Source organism: Prunus mume, linkage group LG1 (genome assembly GCF_029339155.1).
Source record: "Prunus mume cultivar Tortuosa linkage group LG1, ASM2933915v1, whole genome shotgun sequence".
Taxonomy (NCBI): Eukaryota; Viridiplantae; Streptophyta; class Magnoliopsida; order Rosales; family Rosaceae; genus Prunus; species Prunus mume.
The window spans coordinates 29,072,735-29,092,403 of record NC_142698.1 but is presented as its reverse complement, the minus strand read 5'-3'; the positions used below and the strand labels follow the sequence as shown (position 1 = coordinate 29,092,403).

General features: G+C 34.8%; 1 protein-coding gene across 1 annotated transcript; it reads right to left on the bottom strand.

Moving 5' to 3' along the window:
- Window positions 1-650: 650 nt before the first annotated feature.
- Window positions 651-4,490, bottom strand: LOC103326409 (uncharacterized). Its single transcript, XM_008228625.3, has 9 exons — window positions 4,000-4,490; window positions 3,657-3,843; window positions 3,427-3,563; window positions 3,189-3,301; window positions 2,456-2,699; window positions 1,472-1,624; window positions 1,319-1,398; window positions 1,154-1,203; window positions 651-1,019 (listed from the first exon to the last, which is right to left on the bottom strand). The coding sequence occupies exons 1-9, from the start codon at window positions 4,414-4,416 to the stop codon at window positions 835-837; spliced, it is 1,566 nt and encodes a 521-aa protein (XP_008226847.2). The 5' UTR covers window positions 4,417-4,490; the 3' UTR covers window positions 651-834.
- Between the last annotated feature and the right edge of the window lie 15,179 nt (window positions 4,491-19,669).

Here is a 19,669-nt window from a genome sequence, read left to right as displayed (position 1 = left end):
GTGTCACTGATGTAGCAAGTTTGGTCATATTGCTAGAAATTGCTCTAGCAATATATAGAACAAGCCCGGACCAGTTGCACATTTTGCAGAGAATCAAGCATCAGAGACAACCAACATGTTCTATGCCTCTCACTCACTTTCAAAACCAACTGACTTTGGTGTTTGGTATGTTGATAGTGGGTGCAGTAATCACATGACATCTCACGAATCACTGCTCTCTAACATTGATAGGAGCTTGAAGTGCAATGTGAAGATGGGAACATGGGAATTAGTTCAAGCTTCGGGAAATGGGACAAGTGTAATTGAATTGAAGGATGGTCCTAGATATATACAAGAGGTGATGATTGTGCTAGGCTTTGATGAAAATCTTTTAAGTGTTGGGCAAATGATTGAACATGGCTATATTAGCTATGCTATTTGGTGACTTTATTCCAAGACATTTTGTTGTTCCAAAATTTAATAAATGTTTTGAAGAGCCAAAATCAACTTACTAGTTTTGAAGAGAAAGAAAAATGTTGCAGTTTTGATGATTGAGGTTGAAGAGGCTGTTGGAAAGGCTTTGATGTTGTGACTCGCCTATTTTGGTATCCCAAAGCTTTTGAAGAGGTTGTTAGAAATGCTCTTAGTTCGCTTGATGTTACTACATAAGATTTTGAGAAAAAAAAAGATTTTTTTATTATTGAAAAACAAAACAATACTATAAGAACAGTCACATCCAAGCCGAAATTTTGATTTAATACGTTCTAAACAGTAGAAACTTTGGGATGACATTGATACTAGAGAAACTAAGGAGTTTTCCGGGATGACACAGAAAAACTTGTAACCTGGATTGCCCTAATGTATTCCTTCCACGGTTTTAATTGTTTGAAGTGGTATCGATTTATTATTTGAATATGCCCGCAGCTCGGCATAATAATTGGACAACCATCCTTTAATAATCTTCACCTCAACTTTCCGCTGATTCACCAACCAGTCTGGATCAGTAGTACTTGCACCAACTATATCCAAGCAATGAGACCCTGTAAAATAACGTTAATTTACAGTCTCCTTCAGTAGAAGGTCAGCCCTATAAAAAAAAGTTCTCAAATACATACGGCCTGCCGTATCAAAAAATTTCTCAAGTATAACTTATTTGAAGTGTCTCATTATGTACCATTTTTTGTATGAACTGCAACGACCGTGTCTGATATGTTCTCCAACACCCTGTGTGATAAGAAATATTACAAACTGTTAAACTTGGTGGAGTAAACTTGAAATATGTTGTTTATCAAAATAATAACAATTTAAATTTGGTTTGTGTAGTCATTTTTATGCTTACCCTCCACTACTGTAAGGGTCTCTTAGCCCATTGGAGAAAATGATGTTGCTAGCGAACCTGGAGAGAACCAGTTTTATATCCTGTTCGGAATAAAATTTGTTAGCATTAAAAACTACATACTGAAATGAAGGTCTGAAGATTTTTGATACATACATGGCCTCCAAAGTAAGTAGTGGCCCAATGAGGCCGAGGAGGGACGCCATACTGTGCCTTGCACGATTCGATGTACTCATTTAGATCGAATTGGTTAGCTGGAAACATGCTGTCGTTGCTGATGCCTATGGGCATCACCATGTCACTACATGTCTAAATAGGTCAACGTCAATTGAAATCTAAGCACTCATCACAAAGTGGGCAATGAATTTACCAATAATGTGATCTAATGAAGAGATACTTATATTTGTCATTGCGGGATTTAGCCTAGTGAAAAAATGCACTCATTTATAAATCATAGGTCTCAGATTCGAACAACATGGCATCTTGATTGTGTATATTAAGTATATATATATATATATATATATATATATATATATATATTGAAGTTCATAAGTACAAAAGAAAAGTCCCTGAATCGTGAAAGGCAACTCTTTGAATGATTACTTAGCCAGATTTTTTGGAAGCAACCTGGCATGCGTGCATATTAATGAATGTGGACCTCATTATAAAGCTAGATATTTTTCATTTATCAAAGTAACAATCAGCATCCAGAATATTTATCCTCCAAAACATGCACCACATATATTTGGGTGGGCACGTAGCACATGTGCAACCTTAGAAAGAAAGATAATAATTGAAGAATGAGGATTCGAACTTTGAGATATCTTTCAACATTTGAAAGAGACATACACATAAAGCAAAATTTAGTTCCTAACTAGATTTTTTTATAGTGGTATTCATCTTTCCGATCTTAAAAGACATCTCAAGTTCGAATTTCCTCTCCTTAATAAAAAAAAATCTAGCTAGTTGATCAAATGTATATATCCCTTACCAAATAGTTATCTGGAGTCGAACTTAAATTTTGAACTATAAGTTTTGGTCTTGTAATGTGATCATTGTTATTACTCCTTATTATGTTAGTTCTAATTGATCAATTAAGAAAATATAACAAGATAATTACATTAATAAATAGATAGTTACCTGCCATCTCCACCCTAAATCTGTTTCAGATTTATTTTTGGGTGGGTTAACATAGCATGACTCGTTTCCTCTGTAAGCAACAACACCAGCAAATATTTTGCTTAGAGTATCATTTCCATGAGAAGCTCCATCAATGCCACCACAAACAACAGTAACTGGATATCTTGGTGGGCGATTGTATTGAGCAGCCCCAGTATACATTAACATCAAGTAGTCCTCCAGCACAGACGACTTCAACAACTGACTGAAAAACAAGAAAACAGGAAAACTTTTGCTTTTATTTATGCAAATATCCCACCATGTAAATATGACAAGAAAACAAAAGTGTAATGACAAGTTAGTAATTAGAATTAACTATCGTTATGTAAATATCCCAAAATGTAAACAAAAGAGGAATGGCAGATAAATCATTAGGATTCGCTTATTTACTGTAGTGCCTCCAATTAATCATCAGAATTAACTCTCGTTATGTTAATGACAAGAACAAAAGAGAGTAATGACAGATTAAGCGTTAGGATTAAATTGTTACATAGATCCCAACATTTAAATGAGAAGAAAACAAAGGAATAATGACAAAATCAATAGAATTATTATGTAAATGCCAATATCAAAATGACAAGAACACAAAAAAAATAAATAAGAGAATCATCAGAATATCCATCTACTTAGCTTAGCTTTTGAGGTTATTATGTAAATCCTATAACATGAAATTTCAAGGCTACCGACAAGCTACCTGCAAGTCTGAAACTTTCTGCTAAGAACTGATAGGCCTTCAGGCTGAGAAGCAATCTCATCAATTTCAGACCACGACTTTTTAATCGTTTGGTAGCAAGTCTCACTAACTTCCTGCACACGCATGCATGCCCTTAAATCATAAATATTAGAAGTTTTTCTTTACTAAAAATACTAATTAATTTACATAATATATATTGATGTTAAGAAAAAAAAGTAGACAGAGAAAAAGAAATTACTCGAAAATCCTTGGTAGCAATGGAATAATATCCCTTTTCTGGTGGAATAATGTTATCAAAGTAAAGGATTGGAGCTGATGAGGCCAGAGCTCCTAGAGCGACATGGGGATATTTTAGCCGAAACCAAGAAGCAAGCACTGTGTAAAAAGGAAAATATAAAATCAAAACGGAGAGCTAAAAACATGGTCACAAAATTACTTAAACTTAATTACTAATTAGCAGACACCTACTTCCACCATATGATCCACCGATAACAATCACCGGAGAATGTTCGGCGCGGAGTTGTTTCTTTACATGTATGAGGATCTCTGCATAATCGGCTATTGCCTGGGCTGAGTTGAAGTACCCAAGAGTGCTTGCATTCTGAAATGCTTCCTCCCTTGATCCGAATGGGATGGACTTCCCATAGTACCGGTGCTTATTAAGGAGAAAAATAAAAGTCTCAGAGAAAGTAGCATATAAGAACTCACTTGATCAACAATTCAGATTAATACTTTGATTGATCTGGAAAGAGAACAATTTACTACACACAAGTAGCCCTATACGTCGACACGAATTTCTTTCCATACATACCTCTATAAATATCTGGAGAGCTTGTAACTGATTGGCGTTTTCACTGAGAAATCCAATAACAGAAAGATCATCATCAATTGGTTCTTCTGCGCCCAAGTAAGCCAATATTGGTGCACTAACATTGGAGCTGCCCCAGTACTTGGAATTGATCAAATATCTTTGTTGAAAAGTGGAGAAGCTATCAGGCCTATAGTTGAAATGGTCAAGTGTTTGTTTGTAATAAAAGGTTTCAAAATCATTTGGACCGAAGTTAGACAAAGCTTTGGGTTGGCCGTCTGCAAAATAATTTCCATGTTCAAATGTTCTTCCAGTTGGACTCAGCCTTGGGATGTTTAAGGGTGAAGCAGAAACTGGGGGGGTGATAAATAGAGAAATTGCAATTAGAAGGCATTGAAGTAAAGATATAAGTGGGTTCATTGCAAGGTTTCAGTTGTGTGTTTTCTGACCTGATTATGAGCAGTCATATGGCTATATATACTATGAGAGCTCAAAGAATAGAAGAGATTATGGCATATATTGTATTGACTTTATAATGGCCAGCTACAGATAAAAGTACTTAATTACAAAAAATCAGAAACCATCTACTCTTTCATTAACTTAATAAAAGCACAAAATCCAACTGGTCTAGTCCAGTAAAAAAGGGTTTTGACTTCCACACCAGTGGTCTTAGTTCGAATCCTCATATCAATTTAGACTATCGTTTGTATTTTTAAAAAAAATTAAAAGCACAAAAAGCCCTTTAAGAAAATAAATTAAAATTGAAGCACAAAAAGAAAAGATAAAGTGGGGATAGTCAATGATGATAGTCCTTGCATATATGATTTTGGACAGGAATTCAGCAAAGAACTTGAAGTAAAGAGGAAATTTTATTGCTTCTCCAAACTATTGAGGACACCCACCTAAAATATTAATATGAAAATAGAGTTTGTCCTAACATAATCGATGTGCAACTAAGCCCGGGAAAATCATGTTTGTTTGATCGATGGCCTACTATCATAATCTAATGAATAATTCCCTACGATGGAATTAGATAATTGTGTAAACATGCTTTTCCAATTTATGTAAATTTTCCAGTCTAGATATATTAGTAATATTAAATCGATCGTTAATAAGAAATAGAGTTTCCAAACTGAGCGAAAAGAAAAAAAATGAGCAACATATCATTACTTAAAAAAAGGGTTAATTTCAGTTTGGTATCCTGAAGATATACTCTTAAGACATGTTTGTTTATGGACTTTCAATTTTAATAATGCAGTATCCCAATATTGAAAATTTGTTGCAATGTGGTTTTGTCATTAAATTGACTGTTAAAAAATATGTTAACTGCTGACGTGGTGCATGCGAGACCTACTTTTTTGTTTAATTGAAATAAGATATTACTAGCCCCTTTGGCACATGCTGATGCATGTGCCAATTGGTTTTCTTTTTCTTTTTTCTTTTATTTTTAGAATTAAGAAAAGATAACATAGGTAATTATGTTCTATAAAAGTAGGGCTTGGTATCTGATTTTGTTTTTAATTTTAATTTTTTTAATATGAAAAAAAATGTGAATTTACTAAATTATCCTCATTTAATTAATAATTTCAATTCTTAATGTTTGAATTAACCAAAGTATTTTCTGGTATTTTGAATGTCTCACTATTCTTCTTCCTTTTACTTTATATATGTAGATTAAAGAACTATAATTAAATTTAATAAATAATTATTAAATTAAAAAACCCAAAAAGACAAAAAACGAAAAAAGGGCAACATTAAAAGACCCCCTTAAGATTTGAGATCATTCTCAATATGAGTTCCCATATTTTAATTTCATCATTTTAAACCCCATAATCTTCAAATTTTACCAATTTAAACCTTTAGTTAAGTTGATCATTTTGTCAGACATTAAATGCTGATGTGTCTATTGTGGAACCCACCTACTAACCAACCAGTCTCTAAATTTTTTTTTTATATAAAATGATTAAATAACATTATTTTTTTAATTTAAAAAAACCCAGCCCCTCCCTAGCCAAAAACCCAACCCAGTTCTCTGGCGATTTTGGACATTGAATTCTTCGACAAATTTATCACTGCGATGAAGCTGCGTGGAGCGAAATCGTTAATCGTAGCCACATAACGTACGCCGAGAAATAGCTTCGAGATCTCGTCCGAGACCACTCCGACAACAGCGCGAACTCAGCCGTTTTGGACGACTCCGATCTCTGAATCCGGCAACGCGAGCTTCTGGAAGCGATCGTTTCTCTCTTGTCGTCTGAGAAAGCGGCGTTGCCGATAAACTTCCTATGCTGCCTTCTCAGATCTGCGACCTTCATCAAGACCTCGAGCGCGTGCAAGATCGAGCTGGAGAAGCAGTTCTCAGCGATATTGGAGCACGTGACCGTCGACGATCTCATGGTGCTGTCATTCACCTACAAAGGCGAGAGGCTCTTCGATTTCGAGAGCATGAGGAAGATCATCTCCAGGTTCGTGGAAAAGGAGAAGAGCGTCGCGATCGCCAGCCGACGCCAGAGAAAGAGGGAGGGTTAGGGGCTGGGGTTGGTGTGGGGCAAGAGGGGGTGAATACGGGCACTGGGTTTGTTGGGCAAAGTATGGGCTGGGTTTTTTTTTATCATTTGATATAAATTTTTGTAGGGACTAGTTATTTAGTGGGTGGGCTCCACAATAGACATGTCAGCATTTAACGTTTGATTAAACAGTCAACTTAATTGAATGTTTAAATTGATTATGAGGTGTAAAATGATGAAATTGAAACTCAAAGCCTATATTGAGAATGACCCCAAAATTGCAGGGAGTCTTTTGATGTTAAGCAAAAAAAAAAAAAAAACTATTGCTCTATCACTGTGAAGACCCGTTTTAAATATATATATATAAATTACGTGTTATACTTTCATAAATATTATCATTAATAAATATCTACTTTAAATAAATATCTGAATATGTTTTATTTTCATTGCAACTCTTGCATGTTATCAATACTTGGTGGCTAAGTTTAAAGGATTGTAGTGATCAATTTTGATTGATATTAGTGATAGACATCTCCATTTTTTTTATAGCCAAGCAAGGAGCACTACCACCTTGTGAGTTGTCATCTGCATATCTTAAGTTTGCTTAGCTTTGAACACCTCCTGCTATAATTTCTTATAGTTGGCAGCATTACAATCATATGCATATGCCGATTGACACCACTTACTTGATATGCCGACTTTCCCCTCCTATCTCATCTTTAGTTGACTCTTATTGTACTATAAATAGAAATCATTTCCTTAACTTATTTTGAGGACATGCATGGTTGTGCATGATAGAACAAGAAAGTGATAGAGAGAAGAAAGAAGAGGAAAAAAATAATTAGAAAGTGTTAAACAAGAAAGACTTTGGAGGGAACTCAAGGTGTTGGATTGTAGAGTTATCTTACGTTGTAAAAACTAGGGGTGACATTTTAGACCGAAAAATCGAAAAATTGCAAAAACCAACAGAATATTTACCGCAATGAAACCGCGATCGTGGTAAACCGAACCGCATTTGAGGTATGAAGAACTGAATCGCATTTGCGGTTGGGGTTGCGGTATTTAATTTTCAAAACTTGCGGTTACCGCAAACCGCAAAGTATAGCCAATCTATGTTGTTTTATTTGATCTTCTTATAATTAAATGTACTAAACTATGTTGTTTTATTTATAGATAACATTGGTGCTCAAACAACACAACGGGGTTCTTCAAATCCACTCACCACCAACACTTGAGTTTGTAACTTTAGTTTGTAACATTGGTGCATTGCATTTTTCTTTTAGTTTGTAACTTTAATTAACTTTGAATTGGATTTTTCTTTTTAGTTGTAACTTTAATTCATTTTGCTTTGCATTTTCCTTTTGGTTTGTAACTTTAAAGGATTTGGAATGTTTGAGAAGTTTAACTTTAATTAGAATGCTTGGAATTATAACTTTAATTTTCTTTAGGTTGTGAATGCTTAAGAAGTTGAGGAGGTTGTGTATTTATTTATTTATGTTGTGAATTTATATTTTTGTGAATGCTTGAGAACTTGCTGTTTTAAACCGTTAATTCGCAGTAACCGACCTCTTTTTGCGGTTTACCGCAATGCGGTAAACCGCAAAAAGCGGTCGGTTTGCTGTTTCAAAAATCACCATACCGCAAAATAGTCAATCGGTTTGCGGTTTGGGCAAAAATTGCGATTACCGAATCGCAACCGCCCCTAGTAAAAACATTGGAATCAAGGTATGGATTTCTTAGAGGCTTTTACGGGGATTGTTCTATTAAATTTCGTGAGCTCTATATTATGTGTGATATTGTAATAATGTTCTTGATATAGGATATTTACGCATTGTGAACTATTTAAATAATGTTGGCATAATTATATCATGTCATGGTTAGGAGTTGTTGGATTGAGAAAATAATGATGGAAAATAGGGTAATGGAAATAGTTTTTTTGTGTAGTTGAGTCTAACTCTTGGCAAGTACCAGGTCTCAGGGATCCCACAGTGCACATGATTTTTATTGGGTGATTCGGGACTGACGAAAGGGAGTTAAACAAGATGACTAACAAAAGGGGAATTACGGGATGATTGAAATGGGTGTTAGCTCATATAAATGGGCATTCGGGACCAAGTGGTATAAGCAAGGTATGAGACGTGCATGTCTGTTTGTCTAGTTATATGAATTAACGGGAATATATGAAGAGCATTCGTTCATGCATTATTATTAATAATTATGATATTTTGGTTGTGTGATTGCATGTCACTTAATTTAGTTATATCAATCTACTATGGTAAGGTCTCATGTCCCTACTGAGCGGTGATTGCTCATCTCTCACCCTATTTAATTTTTCAGATGAATTAGTGGGTAAGACAATGACTAAACTAGTTGAGGCTGAATTAGATGAGAGTAATAGAGCTTTATTTATTAATTGTAAAGTTGTAAGATTTTGGAGCTATTTTTATAAGAGAAGTTTATTTTAAACCCTTCTTTGTATTTCTTTTTATTTTATCATGCACCGGGCATGAGGTTTCCACCACCCAGATCTAGGTCGTGACAATCACTTTCTCTCTATATGTGGGAAAAACTCAATGGCTCAAACTCCATTGCAGCTACCTAGCTCCTCCCCACGCCCAAATCCATTGCTCTATCAATTTCTTTAGTGGGGCCGATTCGGCAGTGGTCGTCGAGGAGAGTGAGGAGCGTGGTTGTGGCTGGCTAAAGCTGGCTAGCCCTCCCGATCTATTTCCATGGCTGCTTCAGACTCAGTGTAAGAGAGAATGGTGGATTTGGGCAGTGGCCATAACGGATCTGGGCATGGATGAGAAGTTGGGCAGTGTCGTGAGAGGGAGGATTTGGGCAGTGGACTTGGTGAAGGAGGGAGGGAGGGAGGAGAGAGAGAGAGAGAGAGAGAGAGAGAGAGAGAGAGAGAGAGAGAGAGCGATGGATTTGGACGTGGTAGGGAACGATGGATTTAGACGTGGTAGGGGAGCTAGGCAGTGGCAATGGAGTTTGAATAACAAATTGTTGCCCAGAGAAAGTAAGAGTACGATGAAATTATTTTTTTTCATTGGCTTTTTTCAGCTTTTTAATATTGAATAATTATTTATTAAATTTAATTATAGTTTTTGATAATATTTTATTTCAATTAAACAAAAAAGTGGGTCTCATATGCGCCACGTTAGCACTTAACAGATTTTTTAATAGTCAATTTAACGACAGAACCATATTGCAACAAATTTCAATACTAGGGTACTGTATTGTTAAAATTGAAAGTGCGTGGACAAACGTGCCTTAAAGGTACAGCTTCAAGATACCAAACTGATATTAACTCTTAAGAAAACACAAGAACAAAACAAAAAATTTGGGTTGTATATCATTGTCAAGAAAAAGAAAAAAAAAGGTTCCTAGTTACTTTCATGTTGAATTTTAAATCAAACAAATAGGTGTATTGTTAATTGAATGGGTTTTAGATTTTTAATTTGATTTATTTTAATTGAATGTGTGTTGTGTTATACCATTAGTCTCTACCGTCAAGTCTGTGACTTTTTCTGTTTAAAATGATGACGTGACAAGCATCTTTTAGATTATTGATGGACAAATGTGATTTTTTAGTTAGGATTATTTGTAGCAATGATCCCTCAACTATACTCAGAGTTACATTTTGCTCACTCAACTCCAAAAGATAGTTATAAAGGTCACTCAATTATATGTTGTGTTGCACCATTAGTCCCTACCGTTAGAGAGACTTGACGGTAGGGACTAATGGTGCAACACAACATTATTTGTTAAAATTTAGCTCATGGACTGAAACATGCAGAATTTCAGGTCTGACCCGTGTAATGTTTCAGTCCTGTAATGCTGGTTACATATAACCAGCATTATTTGGAGTCAAAAAATATATAAGAAACATTGGTTGCCTTCTAGTTTTAATAGCACAACTCATGTTAAAATAGTTGAACAAGTGTATGCCTTGAGTAAAGAACATGAAACCTGCCAGTTGCTTAATCTTGAATCAATTAAGAAGCATAAATATGATGGTAATAACTTTCTGAATATTGGTTTAGTTCAAGTTGCAGTTAAGCCCCTAACCAGATTAGGATTAAAAGCTTCTATTCTTCTTTGTTTGCGTGACGCTAGATTTACTGAATTTAGTGACAGCACCTTAGGAGTGATTGAGTCCAATTTATGTAATGGCCTAGTACATTTTGATTGTTATCCAGATTTCACTGTAAGTCTTAGTGATCCTCATATACTAAGAACTTTTAACTTTGAACATTAAGACTGAAGGTTATAATGTCCTCCCAAGAACCCAACCTTTAGCCTTGGTTTACAAAATTTATTACAAAGTTGCAGGCACTAATATGAATTTTCAAGCTCTTAATAAAAACCCAAAAGATCAAATTGTTTTAATCCAAAGTCATACAGTAGATGCCCATATCCAAGTTCCTCAGACCATTAAGTGGTCAGAAGTTGCCCTTCCAAAAGATTGGACCCTAGTCACCGAGAGCCAACCAGTTCCAATACAGCGTAGTCTAAATAATTTAGATTATATCCAACAGTATCTAGATGGTACAATAAAAATTAGATTTGAAAATCAGCCCCTGAAGAAGTCTAATGTCCAGTTACAACAGTTGCCGACCCCTAGTCAATCTCAAAATCATGCTCCTGCTAGGCGCTCCTTTGCAGCCTCGTCCTCCACTCTAGAACGAGACCTAGAGTTAGAAAAGGCCATGATTGATTTCAAACTTGAATCCGTGAGAAAATCCTCTTAGGTAAACCAACCTTGTTATGGCATGGTACCAATCCAAGATGACAAGTCTGATTCACCTGAGTCACCTACACAATCTGACTTCCTAGTTGAAAATTTTGCAGCAGTTGATAATCAACTTAGAACCCTTAATAAAAAATTTGGGATTAATTGGAAACGCTTAAATCATCATCTCAAGACCCCAGAAAATCAGCATAGGAGAAATAGTTATCACCAAGCTTACCCTAATAGTGAAAGCCGTCAAAAAAAATTTAATGAATGGAAAGATTATATGCGATCAGCCAAAGTCGAAATTTTCTACCCTGATTTTATTGAAAGCCGCTACATGTCTAATGAGTTAAAAACTCTAACTAAAGAAAGGTGGAAAATGGTAGACAAAACAGAAGTTGAAGCTAGTCATCCCCCAGTTGACACCATAATCATCAATCATAAGAATACACCTGTTCCTGCTAGCCCCTTCAAAGCCTTTGAAAGCAATGATACTAATAGAAGACTAATTGAGCAGAATAATTATACCAATCAGAGTCTAATTGTCATAGGGAAACAATTGGATGCAATTGAAACTAAGATTGACAAGATAAGTCCCCCAGAAACTAAGTTTAAACCAAAAATTGAAAAACCAATAGTTTAGTTCCAGGATCTTAAGTCAAGCCCCACATTTAAGATTAAACCTACAATAAAGAAAATTGAAGAAATGTTAGAACAGTTGACCCCAAGTCAAGCTGAAAAATCTGGTCTTAAAACACTAGATTCTTTTGCAACCACGAACCCCTCTGAGTCTGAACCTGAGACAACAGAATCCGAAACTAGTAATATTTCAAAAATAGAAAATGCTTTCAAAAATCTGGAAGTCCAAGTTGAACCCAAAATCAAAAGATTAGATAGACACATAAGCCCTACTAGCTTAACCAAAAATTGGTACCCTAGAACAACTCCTCCAGATATCCAGTTTGAAGAAAGAAACTTCCAAACCCAGTTTTCAGTTTCTTCTGATAAATTGTACGAATGGAATATTGATGGTCTGTCTGAACAAGAAATCTTTAATAAGTTACAGCATATGTCCATGGTTACCAACAGTTACATCACCAATCACAGTTTCAGGACAATCTGATATTGTACCCCTGTTAGTTACTGGGTTTACCGGTACTCTCAGATATTGGTGGGATAAGCACTTAACCCTTGAGTCCAAGAATTTGATTATTCATGTTGTAAAACTTAATGAAGATGGTCTCCCTATATTTGACGAACAAATAGGTCAAGGTATAGAAGACGGAGTCAACATTTTGTTTTACACAATAATTGAGCATTTCATTGGAATCCCTAGTAATACTACTGCCAGGATCCATGACCAGCTTAGTAATCTTAAATGTCCTAAGTTGTTTGATTTCAGATGGTACAAAGATGTCTTCATCTCTAGAGTCATGCTTAGGGATGATAGTAATCAACTTTTCTGGAAAGAAAAGTTTGTTAATGGTCTTCCAAATTTGTTTGCCCACAAAATACACACGAACCTGAGTAATGAACAAGGCCATATAGATTGGGATAGCTTAACATATGGAAGTATCATAAGTACAATCAACCAAGTTGGTATGAGAATGTGTATTGATTTTAAAATTGGTAGACAAATACAGTCCGATAGGAAATTAGCTAAATATGAATTAGGAAATTTCTGTGAACAGTATGGTCTTGCCAGAATCCCTCCTTCCAGGAAAAATAAGCCTAGTTATCCCAGTCACATTCAAAAACATCGTCATTATTCACGTAGAAAACAATTCTCCCGACATAATGATGATAATCATGAGTTCTATAAAAAAAAAAAAAATTCCCCCAAGAAAAATTGGCCGAAAGCCCCAAGAAGTCAAAAGAATAATCATTCCAAGAGAAATAATGATAAAACCAAAATCAAATGTTTTAAATGTCAAAAGTTTGGTCATTATGCCTCTGAATGCAAAGTAAAGGATACTATTAAACAGTTGAAAATTACAGATGAAGAAAAAGAAAAGTTGATAAAGGTTTTAGAGTTGCGAGACTCTGAAACAAGCAATGATGAAACCATGGTGGCCAGCTTTGAGTCTGAATCTGACCAGTCTTCAGATTCATAGTCCAGCTCACCTAATATCCAAATTTGTTGTAAAGATAAATGTTGTAATAGATTAAAATTCATTTATGTTCTTACTAAACAAGAAGAACAAGAAGAATTATTAATAGATATAATAAGCGAAGTTGAGAATCCTGAATTGAAATCTGAGTATTTAAATAAGTTAAGAAAAGTCATTAGCCAAGAAAGCCCAAGTCAGTTTGTTCCCTAGCCGATTAGTTTAAATACCACTTTAGAAAAATTTGCTAAAAAGAAAGAAATTACCTTACAAGATGTGCAATTAGAAGAAAAAATGGTTAAAAAAGAAATAGTTGAATTAAAACAGATAAGTCATAAATTACAAAATGAAAATTATGCAATCAAGCAAGATTTAGTCCGTCTTATCGAAAAAGAGTCTTCTGAGTCCAAAAGCCAGTCAGAAAGTCCTCACAATTCTGATGACGAGCCTTCTGATAGCCAACAAGTTGTGAATTTGATCAAACAAGTCAATTTTAGAAAATGGTATTCGAAAGTGACAATATTTGTCCAAAATTTTGAGTTCAACACAGTTGCCCTATTTGACTCAGGAGCTGATCTTAACTGTATTCAGGAAGGTCTAATCCCTACTAAGTTTTACCAGAAATCTAGAGAATCCTTAAGCACTGCTTCAGGAAAATCACTCCAGTTAAATTTTGAGTTACCAAAAGTCCATATAAGCCAAAATAAAATTTTCTTTAAAACCTCATTTGTCTTGGTCAAGAATATCACCGACGAAGTCATTCTAGGGTTACCTTTTATTGTCTTATTGTATCCCTTCTAGTTAGACTATGATGGTGTCATTTCTACCTATTTAGGCGAAAAGGTCAAATTTGAGTTTCTGTCTAAACCAGAGTTGCATAACCTGAAAGCTTTGCAAAAGCAGTCAATGTCCAAATCAGTATAGATTATTAGAAAAAATAACCAGTTGAATTTTCTTAAAGAAGAAATTAAATTCAAAAGAGTTGAACAACAGCTTAGTGATAAATCTTTACAGTCGCAAATTCAGCAGTTTGAAAATAAGTTGAAAAATTAGATTTGCTCCGACCTACCTAATGCTTTTTGGTATAGAAAACAACATGTTGTTTGTCTTCCCTATATCAAAACCTTTAGTAAGAAAAACATTCCTACTAAAGCCAGGCCAATCCAGATGAGTCAAGAAATAATGGAGTTTTGTAAAAAAATAAATTAATGAGTTACTTCAGAAGAAAATAATTCACAAAAGTAAGTCCCCTTGGTCATGTCCTGCCTTCTATGTCCAGAAGAACGCTGAATTAGAAAGAGGAGTCCCAAGATTAATTATCAATTACAAGCCACTTAATTCGGTCTTGGAATGGATTAGGTATCCCATACCTAATAAGAGAGATTTGATTAATATATTAGAAAAAGCAGTTGTTTATTCCAAATTTGATATGAAGAGTGGTTTCTAGCAAATCCAAATAGATGAGTCAGATAGATATAAGACTGCATTTGTCACCCCTTTCGGCCATTATGAATGGAATGTAATGTCATTTGGTCTGAAAAATGCCCCTAGTGAATTCCAGAATATTATGAATGAAATTTTTAATCATTAGTCATTTCTCAATTGTCTATATTGATGATGTTCTCATAGTCAATAGAACAACATTGGAAACATTTGCATAAATTCCTTCAAATTGTCAAACATAATGGTCTAGTTGTTTCGCTAAGAAAATCAAGTTATTCAAACCAACATCAGATTTCTTGGTTTCAATATCGCAATGATCGAGTCATTCAGTTTGCTTATAAATTTCCTGATCAAATTCTTGATAAAAGTCAACTCCAGAGATTTCTAGGATCTCTAAATTATGTTTCACTTTTACAAAAATCTGAGAAAGCAATGTAAGCCCTTGTTTGATAGATTGCAGAGTAATCCTCCCCCATGGTCAACCATCTATACTGAAGTTGTCAAACAGATCAAAGCCCATTGTCTATTCCTTCAGTTGATTCCTTTAAGATAGTTCAAACTGATGCCTCTGACATAGGTTATGGTGGTATCCTCAAACAAAGAGCCTATCCAAATTCCCCAGAATAGATTGTTCGCTTTCATTCCGGTACTTGGACCCAGTCACAATATAATTATAGTACTATTAAAAAAGAAATATTAGCTATTGTATTATGTATTAGTAAATTTCAAGATGATTTGTTTAATCAAAAATTTTTAATACGAGCTGATTGTAAATCTGCAAAACATGTTTTAGAAAAAGATGTTCAAAATATTGCATCTAAATAGATTTTTGCACGATGGCAAAGCATTTTAAGTATATTTGATTTTGATATTGAATATTTGAGAGGAAGTGAGAATTCAATCCCTGATTTTCTTAGTCGAGAATTCCTGCATGATGCACAATGGCACCCAAAAAAGATAAGCAAAAGGAATAAGCAAAACAACCCAAGCCATCCCAGTCGCTCCGAATCCTCCCCCCATCCATGAGTCAAAATAAGCCAGAAACACCCAAACAGTTAGTCCCTTTTCCTGGTTGCACTCAATCTCGATTGCCACACCAATATCGATTGCTAATAGATTCTCTAGTTTAGGTTCCTGATTGGCCAAATTCGCGATTATCGATCGACCTTAATCTTGATTATGATCCTTTTGATTGATTTCTCGATTGGTCCCTCAGTTGCCTTCAAAAAGACATCTCCCTATATGCCCAAAAGCAATTTCCACCTGTTTGTTGTTGAGCATGTCTATGATATTAATTATGATCCAGTTGCCATAGCCAGACACTATTTTCCCCCGAGATTTCATTATGTGCCGCCCAGTCCATACAAGTCTCTCAAGTATTTTAGAGATATATTACTTGAAATTTAGTCAGTTGAAATTAAGCTGATAAAGGATCGCGATCACCCTGAGATCATCCTTTATCATTCCCTCTATATCCACAAAGTCATAAGTCAAGATTCTTTCAGTAGCCACCCTTATGAGGTGAAAACCCCACAGTCAAAATTGCAATATAATTATTCTGATTATATTGAAGCCTAGTATTCTATTTTCCTCCACCAATCTGAGGACTTTAGTCATTACTGGTTTATAAATTTTGACAATAAGTTAAAATGCTCATTCCCCTACTGGTTCCTCCATTGGTGGGAAAAACATGGTCCAGTTGATGAAATTCTGCCTATTTCAGTCCATGAGCTAATTCGTCATTCCCTCCATTGGCGAATTTCATCAACTGGACCATGTTTTTCCCACCAATGGAGGAACCAGTAAGGAAAGGAGCATTTGAACTTATTGTCAAAATTTATAAACCAGGAATGACTAAAGTCCTCAGATTGGTGGAGGAAAATAGAATATCGAACTTCAATATAATCGAATAATTATATTACAATTTTGATGGAGAATGATAAAGGATGATCTCGTGTGATCGCGATCCTTTATCGACAATTTCAGCGGCGAGTTTCAAGTAATATATCTCTATAATACTTGAGAGACTTGTATGGACTGGGCGGCATATAATGAAATCCGGGAAAATAGTGTCGGCTATGGCAACTGGATCATAATTAATATCATAGGCAGGCTCAACAACAAACAGTGAAATTACTTTTGGGCATATAGGAGATGTCTTTTGAAGGCAACGAGGACCAATTGAGGATCAGCGAAAAGGATCATAATGGATATTAAGGTCATGATAACTAAGTAATTTGGCCAACTGGAACCTAAACTAGAGAATCTATTAGCAGCGATATTGGTGTGGCAACTGAGATTGGAGTGCATCCAGAAAAGGGACCAACTGTTTGGGTGTTTCGGCTTATTTTGACTCATGGATGGGGAGGATTGAGCGGGATGGCTTGGGTTGTTTTGCTTATTCTTTGCTTATCTTTTTGGGTGCCATTGTGCATCTGCAGAATTCTCGAATAAGAAAATCAGGGATTGAATTCTCACTTCCTCTCAAATATTCAATATCAAAATCAAATATACTTAAAATCCTTTGCCATCTTGCAAAAATCTGTTTAGATGCAATGTTTTGAACATCTTTTTATAAAACATGTTTTGCATATTTATAATCAACTCATATTAAAAACTTTTGATTAAGCAAATCATCTTGAAATTTACTAATACATAATACAATAGCTAATATTTCTTTTTTAATAGTACTATAATTATATTGTGACTGGGTCCAAGTACCGGAATGAAAGCGAACAATTGTTCTGGGGAATTTGGATAGGCTCTTTGTTTGAGGATACCACCATAACCTATGTCAAAGGCATCAGTTTCAACTATCTTAAAGGAATCAACTGAAGGAATAGACAATGGGCTTTGATCTGTTTAACAACTTCAGGTATGGATGGTTGACCATGGGGGATGATTACTCTACAATCTATCAAACAAGGGCTTACATTGCTTTCTCAGATTTTTGTAAAAGTCAGAAACATAATTTAGAGATCCTAGAAATCTCTAGAGTTGACTTTTATTAAGAATTTGATCATGACATTTATCAGCAAACTGAATGACTCGATCAATTGGGGAGATTTGTGACTGGCAGATATTGAAACCAAGAAATCTGATGTTGGTTTGGAATAACTTGATTTTCTTGGCAGAAACAACTAGATCATTCTGTTTGACAATTTGAAGGAATTTATGCAAATGTTTCAAATGCTGTTCTATTGACTCAGAAAAGATGAGAACATCATCAATATAGACAATTGAGAAATAACTGTAATGATTAAAAATTTCATCCATAATATTCTGGAATTCACTAGGGGCATTTTTCAGACCAAATGGCATTACATTCCATTCATAATGACCGAAAGGGGTGACAAATCTTGTCTTATATCTATCTGACTCATCTATTTGGATTTGCCAGAAACCACTCTTCATATCAAATTTGGAATAAACAACTGCATTTTCTAATATATTAATCAGATCTCTCTTATTAGGTATGGGATACCTAATCCATTCTAAGACCGAATTAAGTGGCTCGTAATTGATAATTAATCTTGGGACTCCTCTTTCTAACTCAGCGTTCTTCTGGACATAGAAGGCAGGACATGACCAAGGGGACTTTACTTTTGTGAATTATTTTCTTATGAAGTAACTCATTAATTTCTTTTTTTACAAAACTTCATTATTTTTTGACTCATCTGGATTGGCCTGGCTTTAGTAGGAATGTTTTTCTTACTAAAGGTTTTGATATAGGGAAGACAAACAACATGTTGTTTTCTATACCAAAAAACATTAGGCAGGTCGGAGCAAATCTAATTTTTCAACTTATTTTCAAACTGCTGAATTTGCAACTGTAAAGATTTATCACTAAGCTGTTGTTCAACTCTTTTGAATTTAATTTCTTCTTTAAGAAAATTCAACTGGTTTTTTTTTCTAATAATCTATATTGATTTGGACACTGACTGCTTTTGCAAAGCTTTCAGGTTATGCAACTCTGGTTTAGACAGAAACTCAAATTTGACCTTTTCGCTTAAATAGGTAGAAATGACACCATCATAGTCTAACTAGAAGGGATACAATAAGGCAATAAAAGGTAACCCTAGAATGACTTCGTCTGTGATATTCTTGACCAAGACAAATGAGGTTTTGAAGCAAATTTTATTTTGGCTTACATGAGCTTTTGGTAACTCAAAATTTAACTGGAGTGATTTTCCTGAAGCAGTGTTTAAGGATTCTCTAGATTTCTGGTAAAACTTAGTAGGGATTAGACCTTCCTGAATACAGTTAAGATCAGCTCCTGAGTCAAATAGGGCAACTGTGTTGAACTCAAAATTTTGAACAAATATTGTCACTTTCGAATACCATTTTCTAAAATTGACTTGTTTGATCAAATTCACAACTTGTTGGCTATCAGAAGGTTCGTCATCAGAATTGTGAGGACTTTCTGACTGGCTTTTGGACTCAGAAGACTCTTTTTTCATAAGACGGACTAAATCTTGCTTAATTGCATAATTTTCATTTTGTAATTTATGATTTATCTATTTTAATTCAACTATTTTTTTTAAAACCATTTTTACTTCTAATTGCAGATCTTGTAAGGTAATTTCTTTCTTTTTAGCAAATTTTTCTGAAGTGGTATTTAAACTAATCGGTTGGGGAGCAGACTGACTTGGGCTTTCTTGGCTAATGTTCTCTCTCTTATAAGCATTATTTTATTTGCATTATTTCAAATTTTTAATGAGTTACAACAAATAATGCAAACAATGCATTATTTGTGCATATGTCCATGGTGAACAAATGTTGAGCAACTATGCAGATTGTCTCTCTTTGTGCATAGCAACCAAAAAGCAACTATTTCCACTGAAAGGGAAGATCGGGTTATTTGTACAACACAA

Excerpts from the sequence above, each read along its gene's own strand:
- LOC103326409 (XM_008228625.3), bottom strand. The coding sequence starts at position 4,416 with ATGAACCCACTTATATCTTTACTTCAATGCCTTCTAATTGCAATTTCT. Across the intron at positions 3,844-3,999 it reads CTCTCCAGATATTTATAGAG|CACCGGTACTATGGGAAGTC; the intron begins GTATGTATGGAA and ends CTCCTTAATAAG. Across the intron at positions 2,700-3,188 it reads AGAAAGTTTCAGACTTGCAG|TCAGTTGTTGAAGTCGTCTG; the intron begins GTAGCTTGTCGG and ends CTTGTTTTTCAG.